The sequence below is a fragment of the Stigmatopora nigra genome, chromosome 23 (assembly GCF_051989575.1).
Source record: "Stigmatopora nigra isolate UIUO_SnigA chromosome 23, RoL_Snig_1.1, whole genome shotgun sequence".
Lineage (NCBI taxonomy): Eukaryota > Metazoa > Chordata > Actinopteri > Syngnathiformes > Syngnathidae > Stigmatopora > Stigmatopora nigra.
This window is the reverse complement of record NC_135530.1, coordinates 7,474,196-7,488,900: the sequence shown is the minus strand read 5'-3', so window position 1 is coordinate 7,488,900 and position 14,705 is coordinate 7,474,196. Positions and strand designations below refer to the sequence as shown.

The 14,705-nt window shown below is 41.4% G+C and overlaps 1 protein-coding gene across 1 annotated transcript; it reads right to left on the bottom strand.

Moving 5' to 3' along the window:
• Positions 1–4,766: 4,766 nt before the first annotated feature.
• On the bottom strand, positions 4,767–8,424 carry LOC144181592 (dead end protein 1-like). Its single transcript, XM_077710170.1, is given in 5 exon segments — positions 4,767–5,203; positions 5,933–6,065; positions 7,011–7,336; positions 7,445–7,550; positions 8,407–8,424. Coding segments are annotated over 5 exon segments (1,020 nt in total).
• Between the last annotated feature and the right edge of the window lie 6,281 nt (positions 8,425–14,705).

Genomic DNA, 14,705 nt, shown 5'->3' with positions numbered 1-14,705 from the left:
CCTAGAATGGCCAGGGTCGAGGCCACGGCGTCAACCCTGGGAGGCATCCGGGAGAAATCCTAATGCAATGCCCGTGCCGGCTCACCGTGCTCCTCAGGATGCGGAGGAGCAGTGGCTATAGGCCCAGCCCCTCCCCTATGACCGAGCATCTTAAAAGGCCTCAACGGGACTGCTTCAGCATGACGGCATCCCCTACAGATAGTTTGCCGCCAGCAACTATTACGACATTTCATGGATGTTCATCTTCTTTTGACGTGCTGAATGATAATTGACTTCCTTCTTCAACATATCTGGCAACATTTTATTGAAGCTATCCTTCTGATAATCTATATTCACGTAGTTGTAGAAGTAATAAGGCAAAAGAATAACAAGGAGCAATAAAGGAGACTCCTTCAACGATTGGTTGTTCGCAGAAGAACCCCCTTCTCCATAGTATTCCATCTTATCGGATCTCACTTTTCCCATAATAAGAGATGGAATGTTTGGTCTGGTTATATGAAAACAAAATTTAAAAATGGAGAGATTAGATTAATACCTATTATGAAAATGAACCGCCCATAACTATGTTTGTTATTACATTTTATTTTTATCTGACAATCATTCATATGTGAACCAGGTGTTTGATTTAGGTGATTATCCCTGATCTCCAGATTCCATTTTATATTATTTAGTGATTCCAAATGTCATTGAAAGAAGAGAAGGATTGAAGAGCTTTCAAATAACGTGTATCTATATGTAGGTTCTTAGCTATCTTTTGGTTTGTTGACTGAATGTCCGTAGAATTTGCGTTTTTTACATAACTAATTCAGTTACCAAAGCAGAGGGGCCCAATCTGGAGGCTAACAAGGCCACAAATAAATATAATAAAAAGACAAAGGGAGATGGAATGGATGATCTGTTCTTGGTGATGATTTATATGATTGGTGATGATTTCTATAGTGATGACCAAGCTATGTTTACACCTTTTTGATTTCAACTCATCTCCTTGGAACAGGACATGACTTGAGTTACACCAACTTGTTCATCTGCATTTAGTCTTGAAAGTGGACGTGCCTTGAGGACAGGGCCCTCTCTGCAACCCGGAAGCTAATGAAGGGTGGAAGTAGAGGCAGCCCAGACTGGTCTGTGTTGTTCAAATGATATGTCTGTGTCCTGTTTGTGCCGAAAGACATTTAGCCTACTGACATCTGGCCAACAGTCCTTCGGCCAGATGGTCTTTCGGTCTGTTGGCTATTTGTTCGACCGACTATCTGGGTTACTTTACAGTGGCAGCCATCTCGAAATTTACTGCTACCCACTGGACATATTTCTAAATACACGTACGTAGTGCAATGTGCTGGCCTGAATTTTTATTCAATATTCTTATATAATGTACACATATACATGCTCTTGCTACTTGAAAAAAAACACTGTAAGACTTACTAAAAGACAGACTGGGGGGCTTAGAGAACAATACCTGAAAATGCCATGGAACACACAGTATAGAGCAATATTTTAATTTTAAATAATTTCCCATTATTTTAGGTAATATATATTCAGAATGATTTCAATTATTCAAAGATTAATCTCAATGTTTTTCTATGCTGGTGTAAATTACATTATCTACTGTTAGAACTACCTTTTTCTGCCATTATAGTACTTACTGTACTGTTATAACTACTTTGTTTGGCCCTGAATAAATGTCCTTGTTATTCTAAATGAATGTTGTTATCTGTAACTTGTTATTACAAATGAATGTTATTATCTGAAACTTGTAATTCTAAATGAATGTTGTTATCAGTAACGGGTCGCATATGGCCCGTGGGCCGAGGTTGACAAACTCGTACACACACACACGACCAGGGACGGGGCGAGCGCGTCGGCTAAATGTTCTTCGGCTAGATCAGGGGTGGCCAACCCGCGGCTCGGGAGCCGCATGCGGCTCTTTGGCCGGTTTCATGCGGCTCTTACGTCCATATCAAAGTTTGTATTTGTGTTTTTTTTTTTATTTGCGTGACTCCATGCTGACATCGCCCAGAAATTTCCAAAAGTGACTGAACTTCACAAGCACAAGTTGGCCACTTTGAAAAGTCAGGCAAAAAAAACAGACACATATTTTGCAAAAATTTACGAAGCACTCAGAGACGGTAACGCTTGCATCGTATCAACTGGCTTGGAACATTGCACGGGCCAAAAAGCCATACAATGAAGGGGAGTTCATTAAAAAATGCCTCGGTGACGTTGTTGAAATCTTGTCTCCTGAAAACGACAAACTAAAACGAATGGTATCAGACGTCCAACTGTCCCGCCAAACTGTTGACACAGAATATCAGATATTAACACGTCTATTGAATCACAGTTGCACTCTGACCTACAAGCATGTGAGTATTTTAGTGTCGCATTGGATGAGAGTTGTGACATACAAGACAAGCCTCAGTGAGCAATATTTGCACGGTCTGTGTCAAACGATTGTTTGATCAAAGAAGAACTCCTTGATATTGTGCCATTAAAAGAAAGAACACGTGGCATAGACGTGAAAGAAACAATGATGGCTGCATTTGCGAAAGCAAATCTGCCAATAGCAAAACTAACTGCAATAGCCACGGATGGAGCGCCAGCCATGATCGGATCTGTTAACGGGCTGGTGGGGCTGTGCCAAGCTGACCAAACATTTCCCGGGTTTTGGAATTTCCACTGCATCATCCACAGGGAGCAACTCGTGTCTAAATCATTGAATTTAGACAACGTCATGAAGCCTGTGATGGAAATTGTCAACTACATCCGCACACATGCGCTTAACCACCGGCAATTCAAGAATCTCATCGCTGCACTGGACCAAGGGCTTCCAGGTGACTTGCCGCTGCACTGCACTGTGAGGTGGCTATCAAAAGGCCAGGTACTCTCTCGCTTCTTTGAGCTTTTGGATGCTGTGAAACTGTTCATGGAAGAGAAGGACAAGGACTATCCCGAGCTCTCGGACCTTGAGTGGATTATGGATCTGACCTTTTTGGTTGACATGCTGTGTCACTTGGACAGACTGAACCTGACCTTGCAGGGTAAGTTAAAAATGCTGCCTGACCTGGTTCAAAGTGTGTTTGCGTTTGTAAATAAACTGAAGCTGTTCACGGCGCATATTCAAAAGGGAGATTTAACACATTTCCCCACTCTGCTAAAAGCCACTAGCGCCGCCTTGAATAAGCAAAGAGCCAGATATGCAACACTGGTTGAAAACCTGCACGAAAGCTTTGTGGCCCGATTCCGTGATCTACAACTGAAAAGGCCACAGATTACGTTTCTCGTCGACCCATTTAATGCTGAGACGGACTGTCTGAAAGCTCCGCTGGTCACAGATGAGGCTGCGGCTGAGTTGGAGATGATCGATCTTTGTGAGGAGGATCAACTGAAACCTGCCTTAAGAGAAGGGACCATTGAGTTCTGGAAAAGTGTGCCAATGGAAAAATACCCCAATGTTAAACGGGCTGCGCTTAAGATACTGTCAATGTTTGGGTCAACATACGTCTGCGAGTCTGTATTTTCTACCCTAAAACACGTGAAATCAAAGCATCGATCTGTTCTGACTGACACCCATGTGAAAGAATTGCTTCGAGTGGCAACAACGGAATACAAGCCAGATTTGAAGAGGATTGTTCAAGGCAAGGAATGCCAGAAGTCCCACTAAATAACATGCACAGTAAAAGAAAAACGCTATTGTAAATTATTATATTTTTGTTTGTGGACTTGGTTGAACTGAGAGTTTGTCTGTGTGAGACAGTGCACACAATGTTCATTGTTGATAATGACTGGCCAGTGCTGTTAGTACTGTAGGAGTCAATTTATGTCATTACTATGCTGGTGTGTGACAATAAATCTGGCTGAGCAAAGGTATGTGTGTGATGTGGCTCTTTGCGGTAACACAGTAAAAAATGTGGCTCTTGGTCTCTGACTGGTTGGCCACCCCTGGGCTAGATAGTCGGTCGGCCAAATAGTCGTTCGGCTAATTCCACGTTTGGCCAGATGGTCTTTCTGTCAGTTGGCTGTCGGCCAGATGTCAGTCGGCTAAATGTCTTTTGGCAAGTAGACTGTGCGTCTTGGGGTCTATTCCTTGAAAGGATTGAGGAATGTGAGCTTTGAGGAACTGGCACATTTATTGGACAATTCTCAAAAAACAAAAAATATGACAGGAACATCAATGCATTTGTAAAATTCAATTGGTAAAATGAGATCATGTGCTTCTTACACGATTTGTCATAAATTGCTAAACAAGCTAGAGTGCTTTCCAAGCCCCAAAACTGGAAGTAACCTTCACGATAACTAAGAAAAAATGTGTGAAACATCAACAGGAATTCTTTCAGAAATATTTTTCAAAACCAACAAAATGGACAGTAAAGTGAAACGTGCTGTTGACCAGACGGCAAATGATATCAAATGTTAAAATTCTGTGTGTCAGGCCCAAAACAACCCCCCATCCCCCAAAAGTCAGCTGGGAACTGCAGAAGAAATGGGAAAAGATTCCCAACACATGAAGATCTAGGGACCGAGTCACTCCCACCAAAGGGTGGCTAGCCCTCCGTTCGATACAAGTTTATTCATGAATACATTTAACAAAATGTTTTGTACTGCTTTTTTTTCTCGGGAACTTTAATAATGCTCTGTTTTATTACCATTTCAGCATTTCGGTTATGTTATAAGGGGTTTCTTAACTCGGATTGATCAAGAAAACATGATTCGGAATATCAAATCACTGCACAAACAACTGCGACGAGAGCCCAGACGACTTTTGATCCAAACTAGAAAGTTTTTAAATACCGCAAGACGTGCTGAGCTGCCTTTTCTCTCGCATTTTCCAGTGTGGCTTCTTCAGTGGCTCCGGGCCAGATCACCAGCAGCCCTGGGAAGACGGCGCCTACGTCTGGGATACGAACCTTGTAGGTGAAGTTTAAGTATCCTTCGCAGCAAGAATGGCTGAAGTTGAACTCAAAGTGCGGTGCACCGATTCCAGTCGCAGCGCAAACATTCTCCAGGTTAGAGAAAGCAGAGGCTACAGCGCAGGGTTGCGGATTCGGACCCGCGGCTCCGGAGATTTTAGCCCGATCGAGCCGAGGCGGTCGCAGGGGTGGTTGTGGGCCTGACCGCTGCGACTTGTACAAGCGAGAAAGCCTTTTATGTGCTTGCATTTGGGGGTCCCAGTTGACTGAGATGTTTTAGCCATACTGCTTCCTAAAGGCTAGAAAGAAAGAAAAAAAAGTGTCCATTAAAAAGCCAATTTGAAGATTAAGAGGAGAACAGAAATGTTCCCGATATATAAAAGCAACATCATATCAGTTAGTCAGTTCTACAGTGGTAGCATTGGATAGACCAGGGGTGTCCAAACTACAGCCTGCGGGCCATGCAGGCCTGCTTATTGTTATGATTAGCCTCGGGTGTGCAACCCAGGAGAAAATATCGTGACAAAATAACCTTACAAGCAATAAAATGGAGTAATACAACCAAAATACAAGCATAATTGGGAGAAGGAAAACGAGGGACATACCAAAGAGAGAAAAGACTTCTACAACGACACACACAAACACGGGGGTTGCAATACACAGAGCGGTTGTTGATGACAAAAACCAACACTTGAGTCACACAAGGGAAGGAGAGCCAGAAAGAACAAAGCAGGTGAACACATTTTTAGTAGGAAGGCCGACATTGAATTGTTTCAGTCTCATTGCCAGTCAAAATGCATTGGATGTCTATGACCGTCAATGACAAGTTAATACTTCAAAATAGACTTTAAAAACATGTTTTTAACCTCATTCCGATGGTCTTTAATAAATGACAACGGAAAGATATGGAGTTGACCCTGATTTCCTTGGATTTTTTGAAAGCAGCCCTCACAGAAAAAAGTTGGGACATACTCTTCTACAGTATCTGTTAACTTCCGACCACGATTGGATGCCCAGTAAGTGCCCACCTTCCCCTAGCACTCTCTTCGCCATAGAAGCAGCATGGTGAGATGTGAAGTCGACAATGGCTAACAAAGTCTCTCTTTGGTTTGGACCCGTCAGATAAAGCCTCTCAACACCTTCAGTCATTCTGCGTAGCACCTGGCGAATAGAAGAAACAAAAAAAATGTATTTGTTTGTGTTCAATTTAACGTATTCCTAATTTGACCTGCAAACAGTGTGCCTTTCGTTAACATGAAGGAAATTGTTTCGTCACCCGACCTTTTTTCATGACTGTGATGTAGCGACGAAGAGCTAAAAACGGATCTCAGGTGACTCTAACGGAAGATGAGTGCCAGTTTTTGTCAAACGAGACGAAAAGGTGACAGTTTCTGTCATTTGTTCTTGATCCGTGACATTTCCCTATTGCTCAGCCTGCACCCCAAATGCATTTTTTTCTGTCGCCTACCACAAATCTGCACCTGAAAGTTTGCCACACCAATATTTATTCACAACTAAATTGTAAAAAGTGAGTTTAAGATATCAGACATACAATTTCCTTCAGAAAGTCTGTTATCATTTGAATATTTTTGACTTTTTTTTGTGTAAGGCGGGTTCAAATCCTGGTCGATTCATCTGTGTGGAGTTTGCATGTTCTCCCCCGGTCTATGTGGGTTTCCCTTGGGTACTACGGTTTCCTCCTACATTCCAAAAACATGCATGTTAGGCTGATTGGACCCTCTATATTGGCGCTGGGTATGAGTGTGAGTGTGCATGGTTGTCCATCTCACTGCCTCTGGACCGGAGTCAGCTGGGATAGGCTCCAGCACCCCAAGGGACCCTAATGAGGATAAACCGGTTCAGAAAATGAATGAACTTTACACAGTGGTGAAATATGCTATTCGGTGGGAAATTGGGAATTGTGGCCAGCACACGGGAGGGGAGGAGCCATGTGGGGTGTGGCTTATACTTCTTTTCATCCAAAACATGCAAATGAAGAATGCTGCCAAAAAGAACTATTTTCCTATCCATGGATCAAGTTTAAAGTATAAAAAATCAAGGACTGTCGGAGTAAAATGACACTAAAAAACAAAGAATTTGGATTACCTCAAAAAGCTGATCTTCTTGGACGATCATTGGCAACTCAGTGATCCAAAGCTGTCTTTTCTCTGTGCTAGGGTACACGTCTATGCGCACGCCGGGCTCCAGCATGTGACCGTGTAGCTGGTGTATTGCTGCTTGAGCAATCTCCGCTGAGCCGTATTTGGCATAGGCAAAACCGCGGTTGTGCCCACTGAAGTTCATCATCAGTCGAAACTCCCAAAGTGGCCCCACCGAACTGAAAAGGGGAATCAGTTTGTCTTCGTACATGTCTCGAGGAATACGGCCGATAAAAACTTCACAGTTGGATCCTGGTGCCGGACCATGCCAAACTTTCATCGAAATGAAGAAAAAAAAGTAGGCAAAGGTTTGACATGGTAATTTATCATTTTGACATCTGAGTTGTATGCCCTGTGAAAATCGAGAATTCATTTTCTCACCACTTGGTGGTCCCCCATATTTGCGCTGTCCATTTACTTGTGTCAGCCTTATGTTGTTTTTTTGAAGCCACTTTTCCAGTGTATCCAACGGGTTCTTAATTGGCACCTGAGAAGAAAGAGCAATCCACAGTGACGACCCCAAACTATTTAAAAACCAAGAAATCTCATGACAGGTGGCCCGGTGGCCTTGTGGTTCTGTTGTCCTGGGTTCAAATCCAGATCAGACCACCTGTGTGGAGATTGCATGTTCTTCATTGTGCCTGTGTGCGTTCCAAAAGATGCAAGGTGGACTGATTGCACAATCTAAATTGTCCCCAGGTATGAGTTTGAGTGCGAAATGATGTCTGTCTGCCCAAAGTCAGCTGGGATAGGCTCCAGCACCCTCTGCAACCCTAGTGAGTATGAAGCAGTTCAGTAAATGAATGAATGAACACATCTCTTTTAAGTGTGCAATGCTGTCCTGAGGTAATTGTTTTTGTTGGTTCATAGTTTGTTTTAGTCCAATCCAACGTTCTATGAATTAAGATTTTTTTTTACTGGACAAAGAGAAGAACTTAAACTACTCTTTGCTCTTCATTTTATATTATGGGAGTCAATGTCAATGTATTGTCTGGTAGGCCTCATTTATGGAGAATTGGGCTTTGTTGAGTGAAATGTCTGTCGGTCCTGACAACAATGTCATTCAGTCAAAAATGACAATGTCAGACATGACAAGTTGTTACTCTTAAACGTGAGTGAAACGTGTGCACAAGTGTAGCTGACAAACACTAATGATCTCCGTTTCAACAATTTGTCATGGCAAAATGGCGGAGCATCAAAACCTGATCTGATATTGTCCAAGTACTTCAAAACTTGTACATCTCCGTAATACAGCAGGAGGAGGAGGTAACAAATGTATTCCTGGACAAGTGGTTCAACAAACAGGACTTGTGTGGTATCAAGTCAAAGAAATAGACTCTGACACTGTGCATCGGCGTCATGGAGATCAGCTGCGTTGCGTGCCAGAGCTCAACCTGCAATGACTAAAATAGACACTGAGAGGTCTGAACCTGATGCATACTCTGAACATAATGAAGTGAACAGACCCAAGTTGAAAAATAGGACATATTTTTCTCACTCTTTTTATTGTAGCTGTTTCATTTTGATATTACTACTGTAGGATTAAACTCTGGATCTAAACTCAATCACAATATGAACAAAAGGCTCTGTCTGAGATTCTTCTTTTGAGGTTGGACTCATGCTGATGTGGAGACAGATCAGGTCTGGATGATGTGGATTCCAGGATGGAGAGTGTGAAGTCCGGAGAAGACACCCCCTCTCGGCAGTCGTGGACCAGTCCGCATCATTGTCAATCAGCGAATGAATATGCATTTGTGTAATACTATAACTGGGCAAATGAGAGTCTGGGTGATGTCTTTCTCATCCTCCGCTTGGGACAGCGACTCTCAGAGGGTTATTCTTTGGGAGGGAGACCCGGAGCTCTGTACGGATCAATTTGTCAGGAATAAATCATCTGTGGATTAACTCGCTCGCTCAACCCTGGTTTGTCTCCTCCGATGCTGAACACGCTCCGTTGTTAGACGGGATAAGACAGAGTTAAGGAAATGGAGTCAGGTGCTAAAATGATTAGTCTAACACAGTGTATCAATCGGTTCCGTATGACCCGCCTTTACTGAGACGCTCAGACCATGCATAAAAAAACAAGCAGATATCTTCAATAACTAAGTAAATGATACACACTGCTGTTCATTCTGTTGTTTGCATACTTGTTTTTTTGTAAAAACAAAACTAAAACACAAATACTTTGTTAAGAAGAAAACGGGTTATTTTGAATAAAATACTGCTTTAAATTTAAATGATGTGGTGTATTCCAACCTATTAGGGATAAAATTGTTTAGTCTAGTGTATCCCAACCTTTTTTGAGCCGAGGCACACTTTTTGCATTGAAAAAAATCTCAAGGGACACCACCATCTGAAAATCTTTGTCGCCTATATTTATAATAGTTATTCTCATCGAAGTTTTATCAGCAGAAATCGCATCAGAAATTATTCCAAAATCTAATTTTTCACAATGACCTAATGTCACGAAAATTTAGCCTGTGGACCCTGAACAACTTCCGGTTTGAGTGATGCAAATAAACAAGTAAAGCTATTGATCGCATCATTTTATGATTTTTCTCTAAATATTACTTAAATCTCCTAATATTCCGCAAAAAAAATTGTGCTCACACAGACTTTACGTCGGCAAAAGTTGATGCCCTAGCAGTGATAATTTTACAATTGGCACACTGCGAGTCCCAGGGATTCGCTTGTCTGAAAACTGTGCGTCCCAGGAAACTTGTCACGAGTCCCAACATACTACGGATGCAAATAAAACATAAACAACGATATATAAACATTCCGATTTCATTTATTTATTATATGGTTTAGGGTTAGGGTTTATTTATCATTGTACTAGTCTTTCAGCTCGTAGATCCTCCTCTCTTTGCAGCCAAAAGTCTTTTGAAATGTGCGTATTTTTCCTTGCTTCCCCCGTTTTGCTTCATGATCATCGATCGAATCTTCTGCAGTTCTTTTCTTACTAGTTGTATTTTTAACTGCGAAATAACTATCCAGACTGTTTTGCTTTTTCTGAAACATTTTTTATCTTTCTTACACTATTACGAAACTCTTGCTATCGCTTTCTCTCCTTCGTCTGCTAGTGTCTGCTAGTCTCGCGAGAATTATTTCGCAAAGATTATGTGGAATAAATTGGTTTGCTATCGGATATATGTGTTTTGGTTTTTTTTTTTTGATAAAAATTTCTTTGCGTCCGAAAAAAGCACATTACTTGAAATTGTGCGTCTGGAAGAAAAGCTGTGCGTATCAGACGCAGGACGCAGAGGTAACGAGAACACTGCCCTAGAAACTAGACAACCTCCGTTTCGACTTAGAGAAAAATAAGCAACAAAATTACTGTTTCACAACTTGAATCAAATAATAGTATAATCTACAATTTAACGTTCGTCATATTTTGATTTGAACCTTGCAATAGTTCCATTTTAATCTCCTTATATTCATATTAATTTTTCTCTCTCAATATCACATTGTATGACTTCTTGCAATTTCCCACGGCACACCTGACCATCGCTCACGGCACACTAGTGTGCCGCGGCACAGTGGTTGGGAAACACTGGTTTAGTCCACCTGTTGCACGCTGGCGCATGCGTACTTTGGTGTCTGTAATGTTGCGCTCTTGGTTCCAAGTAAAAGACGTTACCGGATGACTGTGTCCTGGTTCTCTTCTTCAATACAGTACAGGCATTAAGCAGGCTCAAATTTTGAAGACTTTTAAACCGAACTGTGCTCTTTGGCTTCGTGGGGGCACAAATGAATTTAGGCTTCAAAAGTTAGCTAAACTGCACGAAGACGAGATTAGTTTAGCCATGGGAGTGGCCGAAAAGCCTAAATGGCGCACCCACGTTGTTACATGCTTTATAACCAAAATACTCTTCAAACACCCATATTGTAATACTCCAACAACAATAAAAGGGATTATTCATACAAATCAAGCTATATAATGGCGAAAACGTGACGCTAATGGGGCGGGTTCGCTAGATACCAAAATCCCATCGAACTTGATTAAAAGTCGAACCAGTCGTGTCTAAAAAACACCTAAAAGGTCGGTCGGAGTGTGATGAAAGTGTGGTAGACATTGAAAGTGACAAATTGAGCCACATTAGCTCTTAACCAAAGTCCCAAGCCAGTGCAAGAAAAAAACCATGGCGGCGTTATAGATGAGATTCAAGTGGTGAATTAAAACACATGCCAATACTCACCTGCGCTTTTGCGTAGCACAATTCATACATTTTCTGGTGTATCGCGTTTCTTTCCATCTTTTCAAAATGATAATCACGGTTCGAGCAAGTGTACCCGAAATGGCCAAAATGGGCGGGGCCAGAAGTCACTCCGTGCCCGGAGAAATTCTTTTTCTATATTTTTTTTTAAGAAAGGAGGACTATCCTTTTTTTGGTTAAATGTGGAAAAGCATATGGGGTGACTAAACGTACAAAACAAGGACCTCTCTACTTAAAATTTACATTTTTTTCTAAATTCGATGGTCAAATCACGTTCAACCACGTTCAACTATGTATTGTAACAATACATTTAACAATACATGTATTGTAACAATACGTTTAAGTGTAAGTGATGACATCTCATCTCATTTTCTGCACCAACCAAAGTGAAATTTAAAGTGAGGCTGAACGTGATTTGACCATCTCCACCCGGTCAGACGATCTTTGAAAGTCAAACATACGGCCCGCGGGCCGGATCCGGCCCGTCAGGTGGTTTGGGACGGCCCGGGGAAGAAAGCTGCATTGAATAAAAAAAATATGAATTTTGTTTAAAATTTGTAGTTCTTGTATTATCCGCTAGGGGCGCAGTGTCTTCGTATATGCAGACATGAAGTGACATTTATTTGTTCTAATGTTATTCTCTTGTTAATAATGTAAAAGGAAAATTATTTTAATAAACATGTTGATAATTTACACATTCTTTGCACTAATTATTAGTATTCGTGACTAATACGAAGGAAAAAAGTGGGTTTATTGTTAGTTCTATGTAATTTTGCAATGAGTTTACTGGTCTGGCCCGCTTGATCTCAAATTAAGATGCATTCCCACAATTGCTTCTTCTTGGCTGTCCAAGAAACCTGAAAGATCTCAAAGCCCCACTACAAAATCAAGTTAATTATAAGGCTATTAATAATATTCAAATGAACTTTGGACGGCGAGAGAGAGCGAGAGCTTTAAACTGGAGTCAGATCTACAAGTTGTCTTTTCCCTTATGAATATAAAGAGAATTCCCCATTGAAGCTTTATTGAAGTCTTATCCTTGTTTTTGTCACTTGCCTCCCAAAATCCTTCAGAGCAAAAAGAAGAACACTAATATCAGGTTATTTAGAGCAATCAACTCAACATGGGTAACTGTTAGGTTCATCAATAATTACACTTCAATATATATTAATAAAACAATGCAAGCAGATATCTGACTGAATTATTGACATTTAATTAAATTTGCATCTCTGATGATCTACTTGCAAGTGAGAATACAATCCGACATCGTCTCCAACACAAATAATTTTCCCGTGCGGTCATTTACGACAATAAGCGAGTAATCACAAAGGTTGCTTGGATGGCCATCAAGCTGCATAAGCATCTTCTTAAGCCTCCTTCCAGGTCTGCATTCCTTGAGTAGAAGTCCAGTAAACAGTCCTTGGAAGGAGGACTCGGTGACTTGCTACGATCCCGAGTGCTCTTCAGACAAATTGAAGAAGCTTCCATACAAAAATGATTAAATGCACACATAATAATAGTATTACAGAATAAATCCTACCGTAACGCAGACAGACACAAACATGAATCGTAAAGTCCAGCCGGCAAGATACTTTTTTAAAGTTTATAAATACACAAATATAAAGTGAATTTCCCCACTTGTAGCACAAGCTGTGTTGATTCAAAGGTTGAGTGAGGAAGTGGAGAGACCAGCTGAAGTCGTCTTTATTGAGTGCTCTGGCAGACACATTGGTCGCCAGAGGTCAAAAATGACACATCAACCAGAAATGCAGCCAGTTATCAGTTGACTGTGAAGGTAACGACATCCCAAAACTTGCTCGGTTGATACATCTCCTTCCCGTAGTGACGATTGATGTCGTGCTAGACCTCCAAAAGACTGCCCTTGAAGTTGATCATTGATAATTGTACTTGTTCTGCTGACCACACTTGGACTACATCTTTATTGACAATTCATTTGTCTGTTTGTTGTTATTTGTACACTAAGTGGTGAAAGCTTTAAATCTCACTATACTTATATAATGACAATCAAAGCATTCAATTCAAGAAAACGACTTCAAAACAAATTCACTAAAAACGTAGCATTGTAACGGCACCAGTGTGCCATTTTAACTAAGCCTGCTCTCTGTGGAACACATTTGCAGTGTATCTTCATACCCTGCTGGATTCTATCATTCCATACCCGAAAGGGCCCGAATAAGGCAACTGTGGGTTAGAGGATTTTCTTAGGCGATGTTTGGTCCATATCTGGAGAAACAAAGACAGGTCACACAGGGAAGGAAAAAATACCACAAAGCCAATCAATCCCTAACAGCATACCTGTTAAGATGCTTCCGTTAGTGCCATGAAAATGGACAGGGGAGAGTTTTTCAGTCTCGGGGGTGAGAGGTGCAGCGCTCGTGTAGCCGTCGTCTTCAGTGATTAGGGAAGACACCGCTGAGCCTTTGGCGCTTGGACTGTGACCCTAGCCTGACCTACGAGTGTGCAATACCGGTTGCGCTCCACACCAACCAATCCGCTTCCTGCACTTGCGATGAAACATGCCGCAGAGCTAGCAAAAATTAGACACCGAAGCACGTATACTCATTTTTATACAACAGCCTTATAATGTTATACTACTCAACAAACGAGCACCCCGACATACGAGTAAAATTGAGCAAAATATTTTATCTCGATACGAGACAAATTTCGAGCTACGAGAAATCCAGGTAGCCAAGACGTGAGAGGCTGTTTATAATTTTAGCGCATTCTTTTTTGCCTCATCTTCCGTGTGCAACAGATATATGTGACCATCGGGCAGAGTGTTGCATTTTTTTCAGGTTTTTTTCCCCTGTCACTCAGCAAGAATGGCGGAGCGATCGCTAATACAAGGAGTATATTTTACTTCTCGTTGGCAAGTTGTTGTGCTGTTGTGAGGACATGTGTGCATCATTTTCAAAATATTTTGAAGGGAATACAAAAGCAAATAGCCCGATCGATTGGGAAAGTCAGGGTGGAGGCGGGGCAAATGGCTAAGCCGGGAGAAGGTATCATACTTCAATACAAAATTTGAATTAGGTTAAGTGTAAGGTTAGATTAAACTTATTTTTCTGTCTGCATCGTAATCCAAGTTCATTTAAATCCGTCTAATTTTAGTACTATTTTACACATTTTAGTAACATTTAATAACTAGTTAAGTGTTACTTTGTTGATAGATTAGCTTTCAATTCAGCTCTCCCTGATCATAATTGACGTCTAGCAATGTCAATGGCAGTGCGGAGTCAATTCTGTGGCCGTGTTCATCCCTTCAAACACTTGTAAATTATCTTTCACATTGAAATGAAAGGCGTGCTCACCGTGGTTCTGGGAAATGTTGACCTCTGACCTTTGACCGTCATGCCAGTGCTTTAGAAAAACGCTGATGATTCGTTTCCCTGAAGGCAAAAAGC